This window comes from Sesamum indicum, linkage group LG1, assembly GCF_026168435.1.
Source record: "Sesamum indicum cultivar Baizhima isolate 11 linkage group LG1, ASM2616843v1, whole genome shotgun sequence".
NCBI classification, from domain to species: Eukaryota; Viridiplantae; Streptophyta; class Magnoliopsida; order Lamiales; family Pedaliaceae; genus Sesamum; species Sesamum indicum.
In genome coordinates, this window is record NC_142657.1 from 290341 (window position 1) to 317729 (window position 27389).

The 27389-nt window shown below is 39.0% G+C and overlaps 2 protein-coding genes and 3 pseudogenes across 4 annotated transcripts; 3 read left to right on the plus strand and 2 right to left on the minus strand.

The window, feature by feature from the left end:
* Window positions 1-428: 428 nt before the first annotated feature.
* LOC105156410 (pentatricopeptide repeat-containing protein At4g21065 pseudogene) lies at window positions 429-2503 on the minus strand (annotated as a pseudogene).
* A 129-nt stretch (window positions 2504-2632) lies between these two features.
* On the plus strand, window positions 2633-4624 carry LOC105156329 (pentatricopeptide repeat-containing protein At2g17525, mitochondrial pseudogene; annotated as a pseudogene).
* A 139-nt stretch (window positions 4625-4763) lies between these two features.
* On the plus strand, window positions 4764-12636 carry LOC105156495 (AFG1-like ATPase family protein). Of its 3 annotated transcripts, XM_088881664.1 has the most exons (15): window positions 4764-5147; window positions 6011-6147; window positions 6232-6371; window positions 7202-7344; window positions 7517-7596; window positions 8532-8618; window positions 8713-8789; window positions 9164-9227; window positions 9362-9484; window positions 10104-10225; window positions 10302-10371; window positions 10912-11004; window positions 11477-11604; window positions 11865-12006; window positions 12203-12636. In XM_088881664.1, the coding sequence occupies exons 1-15, from the start codon at window positions 5030-5032 to the stop codon at window positions 12299-12301; spliced, it is 1623 nt and encodes a 540-aa protein (XP_088737790.1). In that variant the 5' UTR covers window positions 4764-5029; the 3' UTR covers window positions 12302-12636. The 3 variants fall into 3 exon arrangements, with proteins under 3 accessions (XP_088737790.1, XP_011070982.1, XP_011071051.1); XM_011072680.3 differs by having other exon boundaries at window positions 8532-8789; window positions 9117-9227; XM_011072749.3 differs by having other exon boundaries at window positions 5018-5153; window positions 8532-8789; window positions 9117-9227.
* Window positions 12637-13989: 1353 nt separating this feature from the next.
* On the plus strand, window positions 13990-19449 carry LOC105155829 (adenine nucleotide transporter BT1, chloroplastic/mitochondrial-like; annotated as a pseudogene).
* Window positions 19450-19681: 232 nt separating this feature from the next.
* Window positions 19682-27087, minus strand: LOC105156633 (cellulose synthase A catalytic subunit 1 [UDP-forming]). Its single transcript, XM_011072866.3, has 14 exons — window positions 26787-27087; window positions 25622-25817; window positions 25347-25528; window positions 25084-25201; window positions 24807-24993; window positions 24256-24522; window positions 23804-24149; window positions 23496-23633; window positions 23276-23401; window positions 22492-22704; window positions 22131-22395; window positions 21470-21666; window positions 21034-21384; window positions 19682-20825 (listed from the first exon to the last, which is right to left on the minus strand). The coding sequence occupies exons 1-14, from the start codon at window positions 26865-26867 to the stop codon at window positions 20238-20240; spliced, it is 3255 nt and encodes a 1084-aa protein (XP_011071168.1). The 5' UTR covers window positions 26868-27087; the 3' UTR covers window positions 19682-20237.
* Between the last annotated feature and the right edge of the window lie 302 nt (window positions 27088-27389).

The window sequence follows — 27389 nt, forward strand, 5'->3', positions numbered from 1 at the left end:
TAATTTCTTGTGGTGCGTTGTGAGTAATTTCTTTCTGTGCTATGTGGGATATAATTGCATGAGTTTGCAATCATGAACCTTTAAACGCTGTCGCACTTGGCCGAAAACCTAAATACATCAGGCAATAATCCAATTCAGAACTTACCATCCAAATATATTTTTTGGTAACGCAATTATGATTATATTGATATAAAAAAGACTTGATTAGATCAGTGGTGCATAAATTTGTAACAAAAAACCATGTACTCTACTCATCTTTTGACGACCAATCCTAGTTTTTCATCATGTTAATCATCTCGGCGACCTCATAGTTAGGTGATAACCTTAAAAATTTGGATCCAAGCTTTGTCTTTAAGCTGTATTGATTAAAATTTAGGTGTGGCAAAGACTAATAATTAGGATCTTGACCACCTGCAAAACACAAATACTTTTTCTGAATGTTTTTTCTGGTTTATGTTCATATCGCATTTCGAAGCGTTAATTGCCTCAAAAAGACATGATTTTGAACAATACAAGTCTTGGGTCCGTCCAACCGGTTGCCAGCCAGAACTTCATTTAGAATCTTAAAAGAGAAAGATATAGCTTGTTCTTCTGTTATGCTCATTGTAGTTTTTCAGGGTCTTAAAATCTTACAATCACAAACAATGCTTATCCCGATATACCAATGTGAAATAACTGTCAGAAATTAAGGCAGGAGAAATTGTCGGAAACCTTTTTCTTCAATGCCAGAGCAGTAACTAAACTACCAGAAATCTCTACATGAGCACAATCCATCTTTAAAGTGGTGAAATCGGCTTCTATCTCTTACTACTATTTCTCTGTTATATATCAGGGATATGAGCTTAGTAGCAGAGTGGCAGTCCCCACAAACTCGTAAGTTTTTAACAATTCGAATTGGAGATCCGGAAGGAGTCTTCAGGAGTGCAAATGCAATGGCTAGCTTTTCACTATGCGTGTGCAGGGCACCCTCTTTATCTTCTTCATCAATATCAAGCAAGACGTTTGATGTTGTGGCAACATATCCAGCTTGTCTCATGTTTCTCTCCATCTCATCCACCATTTCATTGATCTTTGCGTACTCGCTGTGAGATTTATCTCCAGCAACAAACTCATAAATTCCATCACTAAGCTCAATCATAGTGCTTCCAGGGACCTTTTTGATCCCCTTCTTCCCCATTGCTTCCCTAACTGTGGTTTTCTTTTCCCAATCCGACATTTTGGCATAAATGCTAGAGAGTAGGACATAGTTGGATTCTTGCAACGGTTCATTTGTAATGAGATCCTTTGTTATTCTTTCACCAAGATTCAGCTCGCCATGAGCATGACAGGCAGCTATTAAAGTTCTCCAGATAACAGGATTTGGCGCGACAGGCATTCTATCTATGAACTCTATAGCCTCTTTCACTGATCCAGCCCTGCTTAACATATCCACCATGCATCCATAATGCTCTATCCTCGGTGCAATTCCATAATCATTGACCATTGACTCAAAATACTGTTTTCCTTTGGCTGCTAAACCAGAATGGCTGCAAGCAGTGAGCAATCCGATGAATGCAACATCATCTGGAACCACCCCAGCTCCCTTCATCTCCTCAAACAGTGAAACGGCCTCCACACCACGACCATGCAGTGCCATACCAAAAATAACAGAAGTCCAAGAAACAACAGTCCTCTTACTCTCAGGCATGTCTCTAAACACCTCCAACGCGTTGTTAACATCACCACACTTTGCAAACATGTCTATTAGCGCGTTGCATAACTCTGATCTCATCTCAATCTTCTCCCTCTCGATGTAAGACTCCACCCACCTCCCAAGCTCGAGGGCGCCCAAATCAGCACATGCAGACAGCAACATCACCATACTAATCTCATCAGGCTTCACTCCAAGAATCTGCATTCTTCTAAACAATCTGACAGCTTCACTTGACATGCCCCACTTCACATACCCACCCATCATCGTACTCCAAGAAACCGAATTCCTCTTAGACATTTCATCAAACAGCTTTTCGCTGACCTCAATTCCACTTTCACAACTGCAGTACATATGAATCATAGCGTTCAGGACATGAGTGTCACCACAAAACCCAAGTTTCAAAACCGACCCATGAACCATTTTGCCTAAATTCAAGTCCCCAATGCCAGCACAAGCCTTGAACACAAAAGGGTAGGTATAGTTATTAGGTTCAACCCCATGACTCAGCATTTCCTTGTAGTAACATATAGCGGTGGTCTTAGAATGAGTAGTCTCTCCATAAGCTTTAATGACACTGTTGAAAAGGAAGGTATCGTAGCAATGGAGGTCTGATTCTGGGGAGAAAATAAAAGAACAAGCATAGTGGATAGCACTAAGGTCTGAAGAAATGGAGGTGAATTTTGTGAGGACTAAAGGGTTGTTTTGGAGACCAAGCTTGAGAATTTTTGCGTGGATCTGAGTGAGTTTGAACAAAGAGTTGCAGAGCTGAAGGAGAGCGAGGCAGTTCTGCTCTGCTGCTCTCTTATACATTCTAAAGCTCACAAGTTCAACTTTACGTGAAGAAGTGTTTATGACTATGAACCTCTAAATGCTCGTGAGCGCTCCTCCTCACTTGCTACTTTGTTGCCGCTCGCTGCTCGGTTGGATTTTGCAAACTCCATGTCTAGTATTTTCAACAGTTCAAAACTACTAACTAGAAGAACTAATCAGAAGCTGCCGCTTTTCTCACACTCACATTCAAGATTCACCTCAACTACATCTTTCTTAGTACCAACCCACCAGCAAATAGCCCATCTCATTTCGGAGCAGAAATCAGCAAACGAAGCTCTCCAAACCTTCGAATGGGCCTCGAAGATTCCCAACTTTACCCACACGCTGTCCACTTACCGAGCTTTGATCAACAAGCTCTGTACTTTTCGACAATTTCAGGTTGTCGAACAATGCTTGATGAAATGCCTAAGAAAATTGGTTCATCCCCCGATGATGACATTTTCATCACTGTTGTCCGGGGCTTTGGGCGGGCTATAATGACAAGGGAAGTGATTTAGAGAGTTTGATTTGGTGTCCAAGTTTGGGAAAGGGGCCCCGTCATTGAAGCTGTTAAATACAATTCTTGATGTTCTGGTGAAGGAAGGTATTGATATTGCTAGGGAGTTCTAGAGGAAGAAAATGATGGGGAATGGCCTGAAGGGTGATGATTGCACTTACGGGATTTTGATTAAAGGCTTTTGCTTAACAAATAGAATAGGTGAATGTTGTTATGTACAATACATTGATCCATACTCTTTGTAAGAATAGAAAGGTTGGTAGAGCGAGGAGCCTAATGAATGAAATGGACGAATATAGTGATGTGACTTTTAATATTTTGATATCAGCATATTGTACTGACAACAATCTATTGCAGGCTCTGGTGATAATGGAGAAATGCTCTAGTCATGGGTTTGTGCCAGATGTTACCTTGACTAAGGTGATAGAAATTCTATGGAATGCAGGGCGTATCTCTGAAGGAGTTGAGTTATTAGAGAGAGTGGAGCGCAATGGACGGACTCTTGATGTAGTGGCCTATAACACATTGTTGAAGGGTTTTGTTGAAGCAGGAAAAGTAGAAGCAGGATATGGCTTTGTCAAGCAAATGGAGATAAAGGGATGTCTACCAAACACTGATACAACCAATGTTCTGTTTGCAGTTTTCTGTGAGTCTGGAATGTTGGATTCAGCTCTTGATATGTTTGATGAAATGAAAAGGGTCAGTGTACATTGGAATTTTGTCACGTTTGAGACACTAATACATGGATTCTGTTCAAGTGGGAGGACTGGGGATGGGTTTAAGATCTTCGAATTAATGGTTGAGGGTAAGGGTGGTTGTGCTGGCCATATTGGTCCTTATAGCATTTTATACGGTTTATACAAGGACAACTGTCTTGATCAAGCGCTAGAGTTTCTACACTATATAAGAAACCTTTTCCCTCGTGCTGTGAGTCGGAGTTTGAGGATTCTGCAATTATGTCAAGAGGGTGGCATAGAGGAAGCAAAGCAAATTCTATATAAGATAAGTGAAGGAGGCTTTCCAAGTGCTCTTGTATATGCAAGTTTGACTCAAGAATTTTCCAAAAATGGATTCATGAAGCAGTCAAGCTAATGAATGAGATGATTGGCCATGGTTATTTTTTAGTTGCTTCAACTTTTAATGTTTTAATCAGTGGGTTCTGTCGGCTGGGAAAAGTTGGGACGGCAGCGAGGCTAATGGAGGACCTTTTGATGAGAGGTTGCTTGCCTGATTCTGAAAGCTATGGCCTTATAATCAAAGCCTTTTGCAGGCAAGGGAACTTCCATTCAAGCTCTAATGTGGTTTATGCAAATGGTGGAAAAGAGTATTAGACCTGATTATTATGCATGGAATTCATTGATTCTGGTGGCATTAGAAGGCAAGGGATTTGTTCCAAGAGCATGAACTAATGCAGGGGCCGACTGAAACCTGATCTTCATCAAGAAAACCATTGTATCCACCATGGTTTCCGTGCTTGGAGGTTTGTCCTGGCAGCAAAGAGTTGAGAGGGGTTCAATGTTTCTTTTTTGTTATCTTTGATTAATTAATATTACACTCCAAGATTTTCACATTTTAAAAGCATAATCAAATTCGACAGAATAAAATTCTTCCTGTGACAATAAATATGTCAATTTTTCAATGAGAAATACATATATATGTAAAGAAAGCAGCACAGCAGATAGACAAGAATTCATGTATGCCAAAGTGCCTAACTAATATGATACAGTGAATGCTCATGGCCATGGGAACACCCAAACTTCCAATAAATACTCTGTTCTCAAGTGGTTGGCTGAAGCCGTGGCCACGTCACTCTAAAATGTCCCGTTACTTCTCCGGACCTTTTCAAAAAATAATACTGACGATGACGATTAGCATCGGATCTTAATTAACTAACCTCAATCAATCCATCAAACCACCTCCTCAATATCATCTTTCTTCTTCTTGCCAGTCTCTTTTTTTCTGACCAAAACGAAAAGAAACCAGAGAAACGAGAATAAGTTTCCTTAAAGATGAAAAGGATCTTGTTTTTTCTTTCCTCTAGATTTTCTGACCGACCCTCTAAATTTCGCCTCACCCATTTTCGGCTTTACTGTGATCGCGCACATTCTTCTGTCTCCAGGCGTCCCGGTTAGTGTATGTTCTGTAAAAGAAAACACAGACGCACGTGCGTGTGTGTGCGTATTCATGTCGTGATTCTTGAATGTGGGTTTTCTTTGAATTTATTTTAAATTTTGTTTACTGGTGTTTCTTGAAGTGTTATCTGTCTTGATTGATATCTGTGGTTATGTTTGATGATTCTTTTTTATTTATTTTTAACGCTTTCTCTTGGGGTGGACATCATCAACTCTGTTTTCACTGTTATATATGGCAAGCTTCAATCCCGAATGTCTTGACTGGTGCAAGCAATTATATCACGTCATAGCTTTTAAGAAGAAAATTCTTTCCCAGAACTTTTGAATTTCACTTCTACTCTGCAAAATGAAATAGCATCGATTAGAAACAGAAGAACAACTGCCTAAATGTAGATTCATAAAAATCGGTGCAGTAACAATGTTTTATCATCAGAATTATAGTTTCTTAGTTTATGGACGTTTTGTGGGGTTTAACATTCCTTATCATTGTGAGGTTCTTGTACTCATAAAAGAATACAAAAAAATTAAGAGTATCGAGAATTTAAATTATGTTACTTCAACAAAGAAAATAAAACCTGATTGATTTTGTCACTCGAAAGATGATAAATGTACTTGGAGTGCATTTATGTTCTCCAGAACTATCAATCCTTTCGTTAATTGTTGATTTGAGCTAATGTCATTCTGAAAAACTTATGACTTTGCATATTTGTTTCTCCAAATGAATTTTCTCCAATTCCAATTCTGCGATCCAATTTTAAGCATCCAATATAACATTACTTATGCAGTTTCTTCTGTGGTTAATTTCTCTAAGAACCCTCCTTATGGTTTCTTTGAATTCTCATGATCCCTCCCTTCCAGGTCCGCTTGCTTATTACAAGAGTCTCGTTAATCAAGGAAAATTGAAACACGACCCTTACCAGGAAAAGGTTGCTTTGGAACTGGATAGCTTGCTTGGAAGGCTGGACCAATATGAGAAAGATATGGAGGAATACCATGTGGGTCTTATGTTAAGATGGGCCTTTCCTTTTCTCTATTATCATGTCCATGATTTCTTATATATGTTTCTTGGCTTTTCATAGGCAAATCTTGCCAAGTGGGAAGAGAACCGGGAAAATGAGCGGCGGAGGCTTTTGATGGAGGAAGCCAAGTCAAAGCAACAGGGAGATGCCTTAACATCCATAAACAAGCGTAGGAATATGTTTCAGAAGTGGATGTCACGGTGAGGCAAATAGATTCCATCTTATCTTGCCTTCTTTTTGTATTGTTTTCCTATTGTGATTGCTTGCACCTGCATCTGTGCATGTCATACATCTGGAGCTTTTCTTTTAGCAAGAAATTTCCAGTTTGTTGATGCACCAGAACTCCAAGCATTCTGAGAGTCATGAAAATCTCATTTCTAGTGTTTAGAGTGTGCTAAAAATCTAATCAATAAACAATGGGACTTTAGCCTACTGACTGCTCTGGCGAAGAGGGAAATGTTAAGCTTGTGGGTCAAATTCACAGCCAGAACACAGTGCTTATGCTGCTAAAAGATTAAACTTTTGATTAGTACTTTTGCCAAGGCAATAGTTTTAAGTACCAAAGCAAGAGCCCAGTGCAACAGTTTCAAGGAAAGCCTAGTCTACAGGTTTGCTTCCACTGGGGAGAGGTATTAATTCCCTCTTGGCATAGGCCTGAGTCTGAGACCTAATCATAGTCGATGCATGGTTATGTGCAAATGAAACATCTGGTAGGATTTTTGCTAGGTGCTATAGCTTTTTGTATAGCAAGAAATGATTAAGCAGAACTCATGGTTTTGTCATCATGAGGGGCCTCCAGAGTAATACTTGGCCTCTCCAGCATACTTGTGGTGAGGGAAGTTGTTAATTTCCTATTCTTGTGCCTCAACAGATATAGAAGAGCCATGTTGGTAAACTAATGTAACTTTATATATTGAAGGTGAAAAAGAAATTAGACGTTCTAAACCATTGACGCCTCTAAGACTTGCTGTTGCTTTCTTCATCTAAAACTTCCATTCCTCTATTGATGGATTTTCTCTTGATTCTGCAGAAAATTTGATAATGTTGAACCAGGCGTGGGGAAATGGGTGTCATATCTTAACAGAGAAAAGAAACTAGATTCACTGGTTGGCAAGCGTCCTACTGCTCCTCCAGCACCCAAGGGCCTATACATTTATGGAAATGTTGGAAGTGGTTTGTTGCTGCATCTTACTTGATCCTTTTGTTGTCTGTTATTATGTCAGCTGATTTTTGTCTAAATTTAATTTACTCCATAATGTCACCACATTCCTGATATCTCAATTTTAAAGAAGTTTCATGCTGGAGTCATTCTTGCAACTTTTTATAGCTCATACGCCTTATCTAGGGAAGACAATGCTCATGGATATGTTCTATAGTGCCACGGAAGGAATTGTTCAACATCGGAGAAGGCTTCACTTTCATGAGGCAAGTGCTCACCTCCACTTTCCGCAATGTACGCTACTATGTCATCATTTGAAATGGTGTATATTGATCATCTTTGCTTTCAGATATATAAAAGAAAGATTTCATTTTATTTGTTCTATCCTTATAAAGTGAAGAGCATCAAGCTTTTGTCCCTTCCTGTCGGAGACACATATAATAAACAAATTAAACAATCTATTTTTTTCTGGAATTGGGGCTTTCTCTTGGAGCAAAGTTATGCATCAATCAGCCTTGGAGTGTCCTTACTGCCGCATGAGACTGTTAAACATGGGATATGGTGAAATTTCTCGTTTGTGCATCCCTTCATACGTCTGCTGTAAATTATGTTCATCAACACGAATATCATACTTGTAATTTGAGCAATTACAATGAGAGTTTTATGTACTCCAGCTTCTACTTATGAGGGAAGATGAGAAATATTTACTCCAAAATGGTAGCTAATAAATGACTTTGAGTTGTGAAATTCACCATTTTATTAGTTTACTTACTGAACTTGAGGAATGTGGCCTCATGTTGCGGCATACGAAGTACACATCTCTAACTTCATGTTTGTTATATTTTCCAAAGTAGTACACAGCTTTGATTTTATATTTGTTATTAACAGCATTATAACCATGAATAAGTTCGTCAAATATAGTCAAGCCTGGTGAATCACTCTTTCACCGAGTATAATTAGGGAGTAAATTTTACAATACTGATGTCTGACTAAGTCTTAACTTGTTCCATGTCTGAATCTGAGATGGCCTTCTTTAGTAGTCCCCTTGTATGTGTACAGACATTGCAGAAGTTGAATTAAGTGTGGTATAACAGAAAGATGATCACTGTTCATCTCCTAAGGTTTATTTTATCAGAAATCATAATGTTTTCAGCATCTATGTCTTATTTCTAATCTAAAATTTTGTAACTATAATTGGCAGGCTATGCTTCAAATACACGATCTCATGCATAAAGTATGGAAGAGTCAAGAGATGGAAAAGTCTCTTCAATCCAGCATTTCAAACTGGGTAATGAATCTTCCATTTGATACAAAAATTAAGGAATGGCTAGCTGAAGAAGAACGATATAAGCAAGAGATGAAAATGAAAAATATTCTTCCAGCTGTCGCGGATAAGTTTCTTGTTGATAGGCAAGGATATCAAAGAGGATCTAGTATTCTTTGCTTCGATGAAATACAGGTTCGACTATCTATGTCTGCTGAGCTTCCCAGCAATGATTTATATTTAACAGTCTTTAGGGATATACTAATTTATACCTTTAGATATGGTCTATATGATTTCATGAATAATTGTCTCACTGAATTATCAATGTCTTATGTAGTTACTGGGTTTATTCTGTGTATCCATGTGATTCTATTGCCTGTCCATGCGATTATAGAAATGAATGTTAGTTCATCATGTATGAGTTGTCTGTTCTGGCACATATTCTTATTTCTTTGTGTTTATGCTGCTCGATCAGAGGTATTCTTCTAAGATGAATAGCTCAATCTTGGTTTTCTGTTACAGACAGTTGATGTATTTGCTATTGTGGCCTTATCTGGAATTGTAAGCAGATTGTTGAGTACAGGAACGGTTCTTGTGGCCACCAGTAATCGCGCACCAAGGGATTTAAATCAGGTGTGTCTCAAGTAAAATCTCCAGATAAAGACTCATTTATTCCAGCAACGGATCATGATTTTGTTCCCTTTTAGTGGTTTTAAATGGAGCAAACCCAATCTGCTTTTTCTTTATTTTTCTTAATCTTTTTTCAGGATGGCATGCAAAGAGAGATATTTCAAGAATTTATAGCCAGACTGGAGGAGCACTGTGAAATTATTCTGATTGGAAGTGAAATTGATTACCGTCGTCATATAGCAGAAAGTTCTATTGATCAGGCAAGAAACTTTGAAGTATAGTTATAACACTTGTCTTTTAGTCACAAACCATCTGGATATGTGCAGTATATACAGTTGATAAGTATTTAAAACTTCAATACCGATCTGGCCTTTCGGTGGTCAACAAAATATAAGCCCGAGGGACACTTGATAACTTACTCCCTATTTCTTATTCAAGGCAGATACTTGTTGAACATGAACATAACCAGATCAAGTGTGCAGTTAAAGTTGAACTCATGGAGTATTTTTGTGTGAAACCAATTTGGTACTCCAACAGAATGTATTACCCTTTTCGTTTTCCAATTAACATTTTCACTGGTCCCTTTTTGCTGAAATTCCTCCATCAGCAGCACAGCCTTTAATTCATATATCTTTTTGCTTCTTGTAGAATGTCTATAGTTATATATGAATAAATATTATATAAAATGTCTTTGTTATTGGTATGTAATTACAATAATTTTACATCACCTCTGTATGCTAGAGAGAGTTGTTGATGACAAAATCATTCATTTTAGTTTCCTTCTTTTTCCCATTTTCTTACTGTCTTGCTTGGCATTTGAAAAGTTGAGTGCAAGTTATATGCTTCTCCTTAACATGGAATTTCTTGGTGTATCTTCAGACTCATTACTTTTGGCCTCTAGATAGCAACAAAATAAAGGAATATGAAAATATGTGGAGCCTGGTCGTCAGCCAATCAGGAGGAAGGATCACTTCTCAAACGCTTCCTGTGATGTTCGGACGGTAATTCTACCATAAAACCTGTGCGGATGTATATTTTGACTTCTCCTTATGATATATTTGTCTCACTTATGATCAGAACATTGGAAGTCCCTGAAAGCTGCAATGGGGCAGCGCGCTTCACATTTGAATATCTATGTGGTCGACCGGTATGTTTTCCCTGTGGATCTTTATCTTTCTTAAATGTTTTATCTGTTTGACGTCAACGCTGTGTGCCATTAACTAATTACTTCTTTGTCTAAAATTCCTCTTTTTTGGAGCCCAGATATAACATAGGAATATGAGTTTTGTAGAGATATTTGTTCCACATTTAGTAGTGACAGGACTCTTGGAGTGTGAATTGAAGTTTGAGCTAAACAATCTAAGACAAGCATCAATAATCAACTCCAATGAGAAAAAGGCTGCTCAAGTAGGAACCACGTAGTGCATATTTGAATGTTTAATCCTTCAGTTGAAGGAAGATTTGAGAGAATAAAAAATTGTAATAAGCATCCAGGACTACTTTAAAGATTAATTTAGCTATATATAAGAATAAAAATCTAAATCTGGAAGCCCCCTAGTCAGTTTTCTTACTATTTCACAGGCTGCTGCATTTTGATGATTATTTTTCTTAGTATATTTTCTTTGTGTCTTGAACATCAATGTTAGGAAGTTGCTTATTTCCCTGGAGTCTGATATTAAGCTTGCAGATTGGGGCAGCTGACTACATTGCCATTGCTAAAACCTACCACACAGTCTTCATAGGAGATATTCCAGTTATGAGTATGCGTATCCGAGACAAGGTAACATTGTTTTCGCCCATCTTATTACCTTTGAGATTATATAATTAAATTTCTGTCACTTATGTTTCTGACTCTTCTGAAATATGTTCAATGTCCTGAAAAATAGTCCTTAAATCACTACTGATCGTGAAAGCTGAGCTCCTCAGGAGATTGTAACACTTGATATGATCAAGTGCATTTTATTGGAAAAAATAACTAATCTCTGATGTACCCTTTTGAACTGGCTCAAACATAGTGTTTCAGAGCATTGAAATTGATTTTGTGCTCTCTTTGTTCTGGTCACAAGTCTAGGCTTGAGCAGCTCTGCATCCATTTTCCTAGTTTTATGATCTTCTGCTGCAAATGACGTTTGTTTGAGTTAGAACTTTGCCTCTGAAGATGTTTTTTGCATCTTTCGGTTATTCTTCCAGCATTTTGTTAGTTTCGCAGGACATGGTTTTTTGTGATGAGCCAATGATTATTCCTTTGCCAGGCTAGGCGATTTATCACCCTTGTTGATGAATTATACAATCATCATTGCCGTCTATATTGTTCTGCTGCTACTTCTGTTGATGATCTATTTCAAGGAACTGAAGAGGGAACATTGTTTGATTTAGAGAGGCAAGTGTCTTATGTTGTTGGTTCTTGCTTCCTTGATAACATGGTACTAGCTGTCACATTCAACTGTTTATTCTGTGAAATATTTTATTCACTGCATCTCTTAATCACTTTACCCACAATGGAAACTTTGTTGGACATACAAATGGCGTTCTCTTGCCAAGAACATGGATATGTCAGTTAAGAATTAAGGTTAGCTAAAACAATCTCATCCAGGGGTTGGTATAATTAGTATCTGAACCTCTGTCCTATCCTTTTCACAGCTTTCAGTTTGAAACAGAGACAGAAAACCCAAGGCTTCGACGGGATGTCCTGGCAGAAGGCAATGTTAGTTCAGGAGGAACCACCACAGGAATTATTTCTCTTCTATCCGGTCAAGAGGAGATGTTTGCATTTAGAAGAGCTGTGAGTGTTATTTGTTCCACTCAACATAATTCAATTTCTCACATCCATGATAAGACTATTTCAGATAGATATTTGCTGTTCCCAGTGTCCATAAACTAAAATAACTAACCTGGAAAGTCCGCTTCTGCAGGCAAGTAATTAGGTGAATTCAGGTTTATATATACTCAATATGTATTATGTTTGCCTTTGCGTGCAGGTTTCCCGCTTGATCGAAATGCAAACACCATTATACCTTGAAGGCGTTAGTTACCTTCATCCTTATTTCCAGGAGAAGCCAACAGAAAATCAGTCATAGCACTGTTACTTCTTCACAGGCCATCATGCTTAGTATCGTATTCAAGGGACTTGATTCCATTTGTTGAATAAATTTTCATAGTTCATTGGTAGATTGGAGGAAAAAATAAAGGTGATGTTACACTACATAATGGAAAGAAAAAACAAGAGCATGCATCTACTATCATCTTATTTTCACCAGCTTTCATCACTCAGAAGTCAGAAGACCATACCCGATATTTTAATCTTGGAAAAAAAACATACTTTCACGGCTTTTAATGATGTAACTTTGGCTACATGTTTCTTTGCCTTCACTTGTTTCTCTATTATAATTTAAGATTCAAACCATAAGATTAATGTACGTTGCAATAAGCTACTCTTCAATTGAAGGAGATTGTAGTGTATTATACTTCGTTGAGTGGAATTTGAAACACAAAATCCCCACAATGTAATAATTTTGAGTCAAATTCACATAACTGGGACATGCAGTGGAGTTGGGGCCTCTTTCTTAGTCCACTCTCCGCATAAAGAAATAGTGCTTGGGGTTCTGATTCGTTGATTTCGTGGCTTAGAACCAAACCAAGATGCTTATGATATAGGCCACTTGATCAAGCTTACAACACAGCTAAGATAATTCTACCATAAATCCCTTCCTTTCTTAGATTCTGCAATCATAACACACACACATCTACATGTCATTATTAATGTATCTGCATACCCCAAATTGCCTATTCCTCAGGCCTACTAGCTTCTTATTTTAAGGGGAAAAAAGACTAGAATCTTTAGCTAATATTTTCACCTACCCAGTTGTCAACAATGGAGTTTTTGCCTGCCCATTTGCTCAAACTCGAGTATTATGGTCCTTTGTCTTTATCATTTTGCCTAGAGAAATAGAGAAACAGAGAGAGAGAGAGAGGGAGGGAGATGTTGGGAGGAAGAAGCCCCTTTGTGGTAATTCCTTCGACAAAAATAGTCTATCAACTATTACAGAAATGGAGTACGAAACTCCTTAAATAATTAGAGGCCAATATTACAAATCACGAATGATAATAATAATAAACTAAAAGAATAAAGGAATAACAGTATGTGGATAAAAGAGGCTCCAAAAAGTCAGATCCAAACAATAGGGAACACGGTCACAAGGCACCGCACCCAAAACAATCGAAACCGACCCATGGTTGCACCACTACAATACCTCAACAACACCTCAACTTTCAGATCACAGAGATCCAAACAATCGGTCACCAAGACCCACCACTAGTTCATAGAGAACTTTAAGAGAAAGAAAGGAAAGAGGATAATAAACTCAAGAAAATGGAACTGTTGTTTTTTCTTGGCCGAAGGCCAAGTCCTTTTAAAGGGATGAAGGATCGGTGGAAAAGGAAAGGTGAGGGTGGCTTTCCAAAAGCCATTGGTATGGCTTCGGAAAGTCACCGCCATTAATAGCGGTGAATAGATAAGCAGACGGAAGGTAGAGGGAAAGAGAGGAAGGCGGACAAATAGAAGAGAGGGGAAAAATGAGCGAAAGAAATTAGGGTTAGGTATAAATAGGTGGGGTACATGGGTCGGGTTCGGGTGATGGGTCAGGTTTTGGGTGTGGGCTTTCAGAAAATGGGCCTACCACTTAATGGGTCATTGGGCCATATTTTATAATAGGAAATAAGTGTGAGTGATAGAAGGAGTTGCTTTTGTGGTCTCTCAAAGTCTTGAATGATGGGTAACAGAGGAAAAATGTAGTCTTTGGAGTTAAAGAACAATGGATGCTCATCAGATTCTCGTTTGGGGCTTCAACTGAGCTTTAAAGATTGCAACTTTTACGTTGTTGGTGGCTTGTTTGCCTCTGTGGGGCAAATGGAAAATAATGAAAATGGTGGTCTCAGATTACGTATGTAGAATGAAGTATGTAACGCTGCCTGAGAGGTTTAAGATCTTTGGCATGCTAGAGGAGGAAAATAGATTGGTAGAAAAGAGGAAGAAAAGTGGGGTTTGGCTTAAGATTAAGATCTCGAATCCTTCATTGAGAAGGTTAATCAGCGGTGGAATTGTTGGAGCTGTTTCAAGGACTGCAGTGGCTCCGCTGGAGATGATTATGACTCATTTGATGGTGAGAAGCAGTGGGCATTCCACCACTGAGGTGTTCAAGGACATCATGAAAACAGATGAATGGACGGGATTGTTTAGAGGGAATTTTGTTAATGTGATTCGAGTGGCACCGAGCAAAGCCATAGACGTATAAAGAAGTTCAAGAAATGAGTGAACTATATCCATTTGTTGCTGCTCTCATTCATACTCTGATTCAGCATTCTTTCTTTTGTTTTAACGGACTTGGTTCTATCTATTTATTATTTTAGATTTCAGTTGTTTTTTGCTAAATGGTGTTTCCTGCGGAGCTATGCACGCCTTTGATCATTTTTGTTATGTATTATGGTGCTTAGCTAGAGACTCTCTTGTTGCACCATTGATTGTGTTTTGAAGACATTTGTTGAATCGGGAACTCCCCATTCTTATAGTTGTTAATGTTAATGTAAATAAATTGTGGCCCAAATCTACTTTTGGCCCAGCCCATCTTATTGGATGGTTGGATCTACACAACCTCAATTCCTTTACCCGGTCCATTACGTCAACTCGATTTGTCTTTTTAAATAGGTTATTTCTTCCTCTCTCTTAGTCAAAACCCTAACCCTATTTCCGAGCCTCAATTCCCTTTGTCTTCTCTCTCCCCATTTCTCTCGTTTTGTTTTTCCTCCGCTATTTCTCGTTTCTCCCTTCACTGCCATTTTCCTCAATCTTTCTATCCAGTAATAAATGGGTAATCTCTCTATATTATTGGTTTCATTCTGGTTTTGCAAGAGAACCTAAAAACTATCTCCTCTTTCTGATCTCCTTTTCTGTACCCTAAAGTTCTTCGTGAACAAACCTTTGTGGTTGACTGATCTTGTGTGGACTTTTACCTTTGTGGCTCTATGCCTCCAAGTAACCGTGAGCTTGGGTTGCAGACCTTTGTGGCTTTTGGATTCACAGTGTCTGGATCTAGCCTTCTTAGCCTAATTTTTGTAAACCTGTTTTGGTATCTACTTCTTCCACCCTTGTTTAATTATTTACTGTATATTTCAGTTTTCTAATTGTATAGATCTGTAATTCTTTATTCTGCGAAATAGTTGTAGGGGTTTTTTGGACCCTTTGATATTTTCTAATAGTTGATAGGTTCTATATTGGGGCTTGGAACTTTCCTGGAAAGTGATATCCTACAGTTGATACATACAAAGTTAATCTTTTCTAGTGCTATCTCATGTTTGAAAATGGGATTTGGGAAGGGAAATGAATGGGTAAAACTCGACTGATTATATGGGTTCTGAACCTGTCTTGTCTGCTAGAAGTGTTGAAAGGAAATTAGCAGAGCTTTCATCAATGGAGGCCATGGAGAATTGTGTGGAATCTTCCATTAATCAAGGGTGGAAATTCTTGGTTTAAAAAATATGTACAGAGCCTATGCTTAAATACAAAAGAAGATGAAAGGCAGAAATATCTCCTAACTGACTAACCATCTCACAACTGACTTAAACACGTCAGCCACACATGGACACACCATCATCCTTAAAGAATCATATTTACAAAGGAAAAGAAAAACGCATTTCTCCAAAGCACGCATGTTCTTCCTTGCATCGCCTCTATTAACATATGTTGCATTGTCAACATCCCTCCACAAGTTGGACTTGGAGAACCAGCCAACAAGCCCAACTTGCGCACTAAAGCAGAAAAAACAACACCAGAAAGAGTTCTCGTTAACAAGTCAGCAAGCTCCTTGTTGCAAACAAACTCAGGAGCAATGAAACCATCCTTATAGCAATTACGCACAATGTCAATGTCCAAATGCTTCATTCGCTCGTGAAAAGCAGGATTAGCCATGATAGGCAATGCAGCCAGATTATCACAATGCAAATGGATAGGAACAGTAGGAGAAACACCAAAATCATGAAGAAGATATGAAATCCATTTCAATTCATAAACAATAGCGGCCATACTACGGGAGCGCGACACTGTACACTATTTCTTGGTCTTTCATGAAATCAAAGCATCCCCAAGGAAAAAACACGAAACCCAGTGAGGGAATGTTTGGAATCAAGGCAAGACCTTTAGTCCGCATCACAGAAAAAGCATGGACCTGGAGTGAGTTAGAAGAGAAGGGAACAAAAGACCCTTCGCAGAAGAGCCCTTCAAATATCGCACTATATGAAACGCGGCATTCCAATGTGCCTGACAGGGATGTTGTAGAAACTGACTTAAGTGTTGTACACCATAGGAGATATCAGGATGTGTAAAACTGAGATACAATAGGCGACCCACTAGGCTATGATAAGGTTTAGGATCAGCAAGCCTAGCATCATTATTGGAATGTAGTTTCTATCCCTATGGCAGAGGGGTAGTAGCAGTTTTCCCTGAAGTAACCTACAGATAGTGATGATATCCATGGTATATTTAGTCTGAGTGAAGAAAGTGCCAAGGTCAGAACGAGCAATTTGTAAACCCATAAAATAACGAGCACAACCTAAATCCTTGATAGTGAAGAGGTTATCAAGATAAGCTTTCACCTGCGAGATCAAGGCCTTTATAGGTGCCATGATGAGGACGTCATCAACATACACTAAGAGACCAATGAAGCCCAATCTGCCTGCTTGAAGAAAAAGACAGTAATCATGTTTAGATTGTTTAAAACCATAAGAAGCCAAACTTTGTGTAAATTGTTGATTTCGTTGATGCAAGGCTTGTTTCAAACCATATAGTGAACGATTGAGTTTGCAGACATGTCTACGAGCAACAACATAACCCTTTGGAGCAGGCATAAAAATTTCTTCCTTTTAAGATGCCCATTAAAGAAAGCGTTGTTAATATCAATCTGATGAATAGACCATTTAAAAGTTGTAGCAATGGCTAAGAACAAGTGCATTGTGACAGTTTTCGCACCAGGGGAAAAATGCTCATTGTAATACACCCCTTCTACCTGCATGTACCCTTTGGCTACTAACCGCACCTTGTACCATTCCATTGATCTGTCATCCTTCAGCTTGATTTTATATACCCACTTACAACCAATGGCATGTTTTCCAAAAGGCAGCGGAATAACAACTCAGGTCTGATTACGTTTAAAAACTTGCAACTCTTGATTCATGGCCTCCACCCATTGGGGACTAGATGAAGTTTGCCTATAAGATCTTGGTTCTTTCAAAAGAGATAGTGAAGCTACAAACCCCAAATAGCAGGGCTAAAGTTGGTGAGAGCAGGTGAATTAGAATGATCAGTCAAGTGACAAACAAAATCTATGAGCCAAGAAGGTTTAGTGTGTGGTCGCTAAGACCGACGTAGAGGAAGAGAGGATTCAGTATTCCTAATAGGATCAGTACCGGGTGAAGGAGGACTGAGCTCAACAGCTGGACTATCTGAAGAAGACGGAAAGGAAGTGAAAACATTAATATCAACAGTTAACGGAACAGTAGGCAGGGGACGAAGTATGCAGAGACCTTCACAAGGAAAGCTCTCATACCATGTTGAAAAGGAAATTAGCAGAGCTTTCATCGATGGACGCCATGGAGAATTGTGTGGAAGCTTTCATTATTCAAGGGTGGAAGTTCTCAGTGACAAAAATATGTATAGAGCTTTTGCTTAAATACAGAAGAGGAAGAAAGGCAACAAAAGAAATATCTCCTAACTGACTAACCATCTCACAACTGACTTAAACACGTCAGCCACACATGGCACACATATCATCATACTTATACAATCGTATTTAAAAACACATTCCTCCAAAGCATGCGTCTTCCTCCTCGCATCGCCTCTGTCGGCTGTTACTTTTCTGTCTGTTGTTGCACTTCAACCTGGATCCCACATAACATGTGCTGCATTCTCAACAAGAAGTAGGAGGAGGGTCAAGAAGCGGAGACAGGAAGGATATAGATAATTAGTACAACCTATTCTTTTCTTTTCTTACCTTGTCCTACTTTGTCTTCAGGTCTTTAACCTGACAGGGACAGTTGATTACATCCGTTAGTGATATATATTTCTTCCCTAGTTCCTTTTGTATTGCCCTAGCTAGATGAGACCATCATTCTGTTTGTGCAACTAGGTTGCTCTTCTTCTTCTCTCCCACCCTTTTCTCCTCCACAAAGTCATTTCTCTCATGTATTGCTGTTAAATACTACTTTGCATGCAGTTGAGTTGTTACTATAAATTTCTATAATTTACCTCATCCTCACTGTCAGTATTTTATGCAAGTATAACTAGGCTATCTAATCACCAGGCCTTTGTTCATTAGCATTCTTCAAAATATCTATATCTAGTTCAGATTGTACAACTTGGAGCATCATTTTTTATATAGATTCTTCCAATGTTTTTATCATTCCTGAAAGCTACACATGTTTTGCAGTTATTTGTTTATGATACTGTGAACAAAAACTTGTCTCCAAGACCTGGTGAAAACCCCAGATTGCCTATTCCTCCTTTATTGGTTGCGGGAGCCTGTGCTGGAGTCAGCTCAACTCTCGTCACATACCCCCTTGAGTTACTCAAGACTCGATCCATACAGGTAAGATCACGTAATATCCAACAGTTCCTGCAATTTCTTTTGCAATTTATGCGTTTTACTCTATTCCCATAATACAGAGAGGAGTGTACAATGGTTTGCTAGATGCTTTTGTGAAAATATTGCAAGAGGGTGGGCCGGGAGAGCTCTATCATGGCCTCACTCCTAGTCTTATTGGGGTGATACCATATGTTGCCGCCAACTATTGTGCATACGACACTTTGCGAAAAGCCTACCGGAAGATCTTCAAACAAGAAAACATAGGCAATATAGAGACCCTCTTGATTGAGTCTGCAGCTGGTGCCATCTGTAGCAGTGCTACTTTTCCTCTTGAAGTGGCTCATAAGCATATGCAGGTTGGAGCCGTCAGCGGGAGGCAGGTATACAAGAATGTGCTTCATGCTCTTGCTAGCATACTCGAACATGAAGGAATTGTGGGATTGTACAAAGGGCTTGGCCCGAGTTGTTTGAAGTTGGTGCCTGCTGCAGGGATATCTTTCATGTGCTACGAAGCATGCAAGAAGATTTTGGTAGAGAAAGAAGATGAGGAATAGGAAGAACTCTTAGGCGAATAAATCAAAACCTGGTTTCACCCATAACCCATAGACATACAGAGTTTTTGAGATTGACTTGACAGAGATTTCATCATGTTCCTCGGAGTTGAAAGTTTGGCTTGAATATCATGCATTCTGAGGTGAGAAGCTGATGTATGTGCTTAGGAAGACGCTACTGTGGTTTTTATTCTCTGAGGATAAAGAATACATACAAGTTGAGGCAACATAGAATCAGTTCTTGCAAATCAATCTAAAAAATAACAAAGATCTTGACTTTGAAGCATAAATAATTCACTTTCACTTAAAGTCCACCAATCTCAATTGCTAATACACAGTTTCAGCAACAATCCGCGAAGTTACTACAGAGAAATTGACAACTTGTCTTAACACACCTATACTTGCAGGGTCCCTAGACCTGAAAATGCCCGAGGGACATTGTATACAAAAGGTATGAACTGGTTTAAATTACCATAACTTAATTTAGTGTCTGACAAATTTATCCATCACACTCATTTTCGACAATGTAGGATACTATAACATAACTTTAGGGGACCGCAAACATAAGTTTTCACCCCAATAGTTTCTTGTCCGTCTTATATACAAAATGAGCTTCGAATATGCTAGCGGTGACCCCACATTACCAAACTTAATTTAGTTTCTGACAAATTTATCCATCACAACCCATTTTTGACAATGTAAAATACTACAACATAATTTTAGGGGCCGCAAACATAAGTTTTCACCTTAGTTTCTTGTCCGTCTTATATGCAAAATGCAAGCATCGGGCGGAGAGACTGGAACATGGTCTTACAAAATGAGCTTCAAATATGCTAGCAGTTGACCCCACATTGTCCATTTGCAGCCCTCCTTGTGGCTTCTGATGTGAAGGGGTCGATCCGCACCCAAAGCAGAGAGAAAATGGATGCAAGGAGAATAGACCAGACGATGACGATTGTAGGAGTGCGATTTTGCCGTCCCAACAAACCTTTGAGGAAAGGATAAAGGTGGACGATAACCCAAATGGCGAAAAACAATTTCCCAAAAAGAGGACCCCACGACTGATATCCACTGTTAATAGCATAGGAAACACCGGCTACAATTCCCACCAAGTTCACAATGAGGACGGTGGTGGGAGGAATGAGGAGGGACGTCCATTTGAACACGTAAAGCTCAGCAAACTCTCCATCATCGTCTGATGCCTTTGAAGTGACAGTGAAATTGGTATCAATTCCAGCAAGTACTTTCAGGAGACCCTGGAAGACGGCAAAGAGATGAGCCGATGTCCCACCAATGACCCAGAATTGTTCGTTTCTCCACCAGTCCTCAACGCTAACACCACCCCACCTCATTTCCAGTATCCCAGTGGCAAAAATCGAGACGAAGAGAAGAATGAACCACATGCTAGCAAAATTGCTTATCTGCAGAAGAATAGGAAATGGAGTTCAGAAAATTGAATAAAAATAAATAGAAAAGAAGAAGAAATTCCATTGTCATGCTGAATCTGTAGTCTACATGGAGATACCTAGATATATGTCTTCTGGTAAAGTAAACCAAAGGTACAAAGTAAAGGACAAAGAAAAAACATATAAACATTTTAGTAATCACAGTGAAAAATTTGTTGCTTACCTCTGGAATGATAAATTTGTTAGTGAGAAGACAGATAGCAGGAAGAACACAATAAGCAAGCAACGGAATTGAGGTGAGCGGATAAACAATGGTGTTGATATATGCGAGTCTCTCTAGGAGCTGTAGTCTCCCGTTGTAGCCATACCATATGGGACAATGCCTGCTTAGAAGAATTTCAATGGATCCAAGAGCCCACCTAAGGACCTGGTTCAAACGATCGGACAGATTGATGGGAGCAGACCCTTTGAACGCAGGGCGAGGAGGCATACAATAGATAGAAATCCATCCTCGCGCGTGCATCTTAAACCCAGTTAAAATATCCTCTGTGACGGAACCGTAGATCCACCCGATCTAAAACAATAAAACTATTAGCTAATGACCTAATATAAAAAGTGGAAATTCTCTAGATCATAGAACTATTATTGTAAAAAAGCACCTCTTTGCCCCACTCAGTCTTATCCTCGTATCCACAGCTAATGACATGAATTGCTTCTTTCAAGAGAGTAGACGGATTTGTCGTCGGTGGGATGCCTCCCATTTCCATAAAAGTAGCAGCAATGAAGACTGGAGATTGACCGAAACGCTTCTCCAAGCTCTTCTGAGACATAAGAAGTGACTTCTCATCGTCATATCCTGTCAAAAACATGGAATGCAATTGGCATCAACCAGTCCATATGAGAATCATGAAGAAATCAGTAATACTTGAATTTGTGAAACACACAGAAACTTTAGCATTTCGAGCAAAGCACTCAAATATTCTAGATAATCCAAACTACAGCAGAGAGGAAAAAGGGCATCAGTGTAGAATATTAATCAAGGAAATAGTTTTTGCAGGGTTAAATTAGTAAAAAGATTTTAAAAGATTTGCAAAGATTTTCAAGCTTGGTTGTTTTTTGCTAATGTGATGTGCAAAGCAGGTGAAATGATTCACTTCTATCCAGATACACATGTCCTTTAAATAATTTTATCCAAGGGGTGAACAACTCAGTAAATATCACCTTATATTATTGTCAGATGGTGAATACAAATGACAAGGGACCTCATTGACTTGAGTTATGAAAATCAAAGAAAATAATGAATCTATCAGTAAAAAGTACCTTCGACACCCTCTTCCATATCTTCTATGTTGAAGATAGGAATGTTCGATTCAGTTCTTTTCATTTCTCGCTTCTTATCAATGTACTTCTTATTAGCACTTCTTCCCTTCTTCCTTGTACCACAACAACTTTTGACAATAATGTTTGGTTGCAGATCTTCTTCTGTTAGGACTGGATCATACCCATAAAGAGCTTGCCTATTAAAGCAACACCCAGTTCCCACATAAACAGGGCCCTGAAGGCCATCCAACCCCTTCAAGTTGATCTGCAGTGACAAATATTTAGCATTACTATTGCACAGATCATGGAGATAACACTTATACCAAATATTCAGAGCTGTAAAACATCAAGTGACACCCACATCAAAGAAGACGATGTTGCGGTTAGCATATCGATCATGCAAATCAATGCCATCGAAACGCTGTGGGAATTGCACATAGCAAGTCTTCTTTCCAAGAACACGATCCATCATAAAGCACATGGCTTCTTTAAGAGCTTTGCTGTTGTTGAAGTAGTGGTCACAATCAACATTCAAAAGATATGCTCCATTTGTGAGGACAGCGGAGACACGAATCTGAAGCACATAAAATAAGACTGTCATATAGAAATCACAAGCCAAAATGATAAGACAAAGAAATATGAAAAGAGAAAAGAGAAAAACAAAGGGTGGACTAAGAAACTTGTTTGCTCAAGACCCTCAGAATGCTACTCATATCTTGAAATACTTTCTTGATGAAAACTAAATTGAAGTAAGATGCAAATGGCTGGCAAAAATGCTGTATGTTTGGAGCCAGGCCTCTCAACCACACACCAAATCAACTCTTGAATCTTGAACATAACAGCATTGAGGTACGAGCTTATGCCCACTAAGCATCAAGTGTAGACTACCAGTATTCTCAGATATAGTAACATAAAACAACTTAGCTTATCTTTCAAAGAACTAGGTGTTAAAAGTCTAGAGAAGTATATGAGGAATGAATTCAATTCATGTCATATTATGTTAACCAGAGATCATATAATTAGTTACTCATCAGTTTCTTCATTAGTTTTAGCAACTCCACCAATTCTACAGCAAATCACTGCTATCAAAAACTTTAGCTCACAAATCTGATACAAAAATAGCCACAGGATCATCAATCACCTACCAAAGCGTTCATAGCTCCGGCTTTCTTGTGATGTTGGAATCCTGGGCGCTTCTCACGAGAAACATAAACCAGCCGAGGTAGCTCATTTCCATCTGTATCAAGGCCACCACTGTGCCCCAGAAAGACCTGTTTAGCAAGGTCAGGATAAAAAGATTAGACCAGGAAAATAGAGCAGGAACAGTAACAAACACTTAATAAACATTAAATTAAAAGAAAATACCTGAATCATTCCTGGATGATCACGGGTATTATTTCCAGGCCAAGGAGTTCCATCTTGCATTGTCCATCCTTCTTCAGGCATCTTTTGAGCCTTTGCAACAAGAGCATTGATCCGTACCTTAAATTCTTCATATTCTCTCTGCAGGAAAAAAGTTTGCAATTAAAGTTACCCCCTCACTTGTTTCCTGCCTTACTAGATGAACCGACGGAGATAAGGTAGGAAGATCAGAAGTTGCACTATGCTTGCTGTGGGATGAACTCTCAGAAAAGCAAATTCAGGGAGATCACTAGTTATCAATTATCACTTACCTTCATTGCTCTGCGCTCTTTCACAAAGGAAGGCTGAATCTTGTCTTTCAGGTAATCTATCTTCTGAGCAAAATAGAACTCGGGGGCTCTGGGCTCAATATTGTGCTTCTTGCAGAAAGGAACCCATTTCCTGGCAAATTCTGCAGTTTCAGAGAGGGCTTCAAAGGTCAGCATTGCTGCACCATCATCTGAAACATAACAGGAGACTTTGTCGACAGGGTAATCCACAGCAAGAATGGACAGCACAGTGTTGGCAGTTATAAGAGGAGGCTCTTTCATAGGATCCACTGTACTCACAAACACATCGACAGGTGCTAACTGTGAAGGCTCGCCCTCTCTGTCATACCTGACAACAAAAAAGGAATAGGGTAAGCTCAGAACTCACCCAACTTGTCCAAGCTTCAATACAACAAAGGGTTTAACTTGTTGAGGATGGAATAAAATTGACTAACCTCAAGGCAAGTCTTTCAAGGTATGTCTCACGGTTAATAGGATACCATTTTGGAAACTGATCCAGAAGCCAGGATAAGGCAAACCAGATCTCACAGATGACTGATGTCAGCCACAGAGGATAAGCATCCTTCACCGGATGAGTACAACGATATTGCAAGAAAAAGCCCAAGATTATCAATCGGAGAATGATCACAACACGATAAGGAGTAAGATGTGAAGAAGGAATGGGCACGACCCGGCTCAATGGTTGGCGAGCATCATCAGCCCTGACAGCACGACAAACTATTAGCAGCACTTAGACATCTAGATTAAATTTATATCCAACAAAGAGCAAAAGGAGACCTCTATGCTCATAGTAATTAATGCATCATGCAAACTGAAAACCGAATCTGATTATTTGATTGTTTTGGCAGAAATAATAGACTACTCAAGAAGAGTTCTGTACTCTTCAACAATTCTAGACCTGAGGCCAGCAAGAAATGTTTGAATTTATCATTTTACATTTATCTTTATAATTCTCAAAGCAAATAACCAATGCCAATACGCTTACGTCTGAAGTTCTTCTCCATTTGACCCTGTGCCTTCGATATCTCCTTTCCCTTCACTGTATTTGTTGGTCATCTGGACCATATTCTTTTCCTGTTTCAGCTTCCAACCTTCCACTCTCTCCTTCCAGTCAACATTTCCAAGTCCATAAGAATTCAAGTCTTTGGAAGGATCGACAATTCTTACAGGAACTGCACAAAATTTAATGATCTTGTCAGTTGTTCGGATACGACAAAGATCTAGGACATATTGGGTGATGAACTTATTTTAGAAGCAACTACCTGGCCGCCGTGGATCAACATAAGGAAGAGATTGAACACGGTCTCCAGGGCCCAGAGGTCCTGAAGTACTCCTGACCGAGTGCGTGTCTTGTGTAGAAGGAGGAATCTCACCAGAGACCTATTAATTTTGTGCAAGGAGATGGGAGAAAAGCATATATAATTGCTAAACATCAAGTAAATAAAATGCAAAAACACATGCATCATGAGAATATTATGTATATTGTGAATAAACATTCATCCAAGAGTGAGTTTTGCTGACTTACTGACTGCCCATGGGTAAGAAGAGGGATTGGTTGCTGTGATTCACGTCTAGAAGATGCAGATAGCTCAACATCATCTCCAAGCCATTGAGATCTAGCCTTGCTTTTTCCCTGAGAATAATTAAACTCATCCTCCAAATCATCAATATCTTCCTCTTCATCATCACCGTCAACTCTTGGACACCCTAAACAATGTAGGACTATAAGCTCCTCCTCCATACAATGAGGGAAGAAAAATTATAGACGAATCTAAAGCAAATTATGAGAAGCAGACTAACCTTTCTGTCTCTTGTACCTAGTCTTACACTGCGGGCATGACTGATTTCCATCTTTCCGCTCATACTCATAACAGGCTCGGCAAACTGGAAAAGCACATTCATTGCAAGCAACAAACAAGTCACCACTGGCAGTCACTCCAACAGTATCTCCACATATTTGGCATATCTGACCATTCAAATTCTTCAGGGGCTTCGGCTGCATATGAAACAAACAAACTGATCGATTCCAAGATTGTCCCCTCATCATGCTCCAATGCAATTTAATCCAGATAAATTACAAAATGCTGAACAAAATCTAAAGCAAAGAAAGTTGAACATGTAATGGAAAAGTACATCCTAGAGAAGCTCAAATGTAATGTCTAGTCCACAAGAGAAGTTGCGGTAGAACCTCCAAAACCCGGGTACTAAGCCACAGAGCAATCAGCACATTATCCAAAAAGAGGTAAAATAATAATGTGCTTTGCCAAGTCATGAAGAGTCAAGATAAATCAAATGCAGGGATCCAATTCCATCAAACCATTCGTCAAGTAAACGATAAGATATCAGATTTTCAGTTGAAACTAGTGAATAGGTAGTCTCTTTTCTCTGATCCCATATTAATATGCCAATTCCTTCACATCAACAATCAAAATTGATAGCAAAACGAGCTGAAGACTTAGAATTTCAGCTGATCCTCATCAAACTCAAACGTAAAAGAAACATATATAAGTAAGAAACGCAGGAAGTAATCAAGTGAATCTGGAGTTCAACAAAAGACGAAAGGAGATGAAAGAGGAGAAATAAAATAAAAGTCTGAGCAGAAGAAGTTAAAGAGTGATACATCGATAGCAATGACAGTCCACTTCCTGATTTCTACACAGACACAAATTTGACTCCAATAGTCACTCTAACCAACAGTCAGATCTGAACATTGCATCATATAAAATGACATGCAAACAAAATACACAAAGTGCAGCAAAACAACTTCAACAAAATTGACAACCCATTTCCCAATCCATGTCAAGATCCAAACTTTAGCTCCAGAAACACTTCAACACATTAGCAATCAGATCCAACCCCAAACAACCATTTCACAGAAACCGAAAAACAAAACAACAAATTCAACAACTAAAACCCAAATGCACGTTCACCCAAACCCCACAAAGAAAGAAAAAGATCAGCATACCCCACTATCAGAATCATGCCGGATTCTAACAAGCTCATTCCTCTTGTGCGATCCAGCCACCATTCCGGCATTTGCCTCCATTCTATCTTGATTATCACCAGTATAACAACAAATTTCTATTATATGATGGGCTTTACTTTAAGTGAACCAAAACCTCCAACACCAAAGATTGAAGTGAAACAAGAGTGTGAGGAGGAGAGGGCATTGGAGCTATGATTCTTAGCCTCAATCAATCGGCCATCTCTTCTCTACTCTCTCTCTCTCTCTCTCTCTCTCCCCCCTTCTCCTTCACTTACACATATATGCTTTGTCTTCTTATCATTTTTCTTCAAGAAATAATTTAATAAACATTTTGCTTTTTTATTGATAACGTATAGGATATTTTACCAGCTAAACCGGTGGACAGTGTTCAGCTGTCGGCTTGATACTTAATGTTAGAGTCTTGGGCTTTGTTATAGTAAGTGCGACCATTGGAACTTCGGCGTGCACCTTACCCAATACGGAATTTATGTCTAGATATCATCATACAACAAATCAAGTACTTCTTACTGTGCGGTGGTGTGGAGTGGAAGTAGGAGATTAAAAACGTTTACAGTTGGTTGT

What these genes read in the sequence shown, in the direction of transcription:
- LOC105156495 (XM_011072680.3), top strand. Translation starts at nt 5,030, where the DNA reads ATGAAAAGGATCTTGTTTTTTCTTTCCTCTAGATTTTCTGACCGACCC. An exon ending in CACCAAGGGATTTAAATCAG is followed by an intron (nt 9,228 to 9,361) that starts GTGTGTCTCAAG and finishes ATCTTTTTTCAG; the next exon opens with GATGGCATGCAAAGAGAGAT. An exon ending in AATATCTATGTGGTCGACCG is followed by an intron (nt 10,372 to 10,911) that starts GTATGTTTTCCC and finishes TTAAGCTTGCAG; the next exon opens with ATTGGGGCAGCTGACTACAT.
- LOC105156633 (XM_011072866.3), bottom strand. Translation starts at nt 26,867, where the DNA reads ATGGAGGCAAATGCCGGAATGGTGGCTGGATCGCACAAGAGGAATGAG. An exon ending in AATGGAGAAGAACTTCAGAC is followed by an intron (nt 24,523 to 24,806) that starts GTAAGCGTATTG and finishes TCGTGCTGTCAG; the next exon opens with GGCTGATGATGCTCGCCAAC. An exon ending in TATGGAAGAGGGTGTCGAAG is followed by an intron (nt 21,667 to 22,130) that starts GTACTTTTTACT and finishes TGTTTTTGACAG; the next exon opens with GATATGACGATGAGAAGTCA.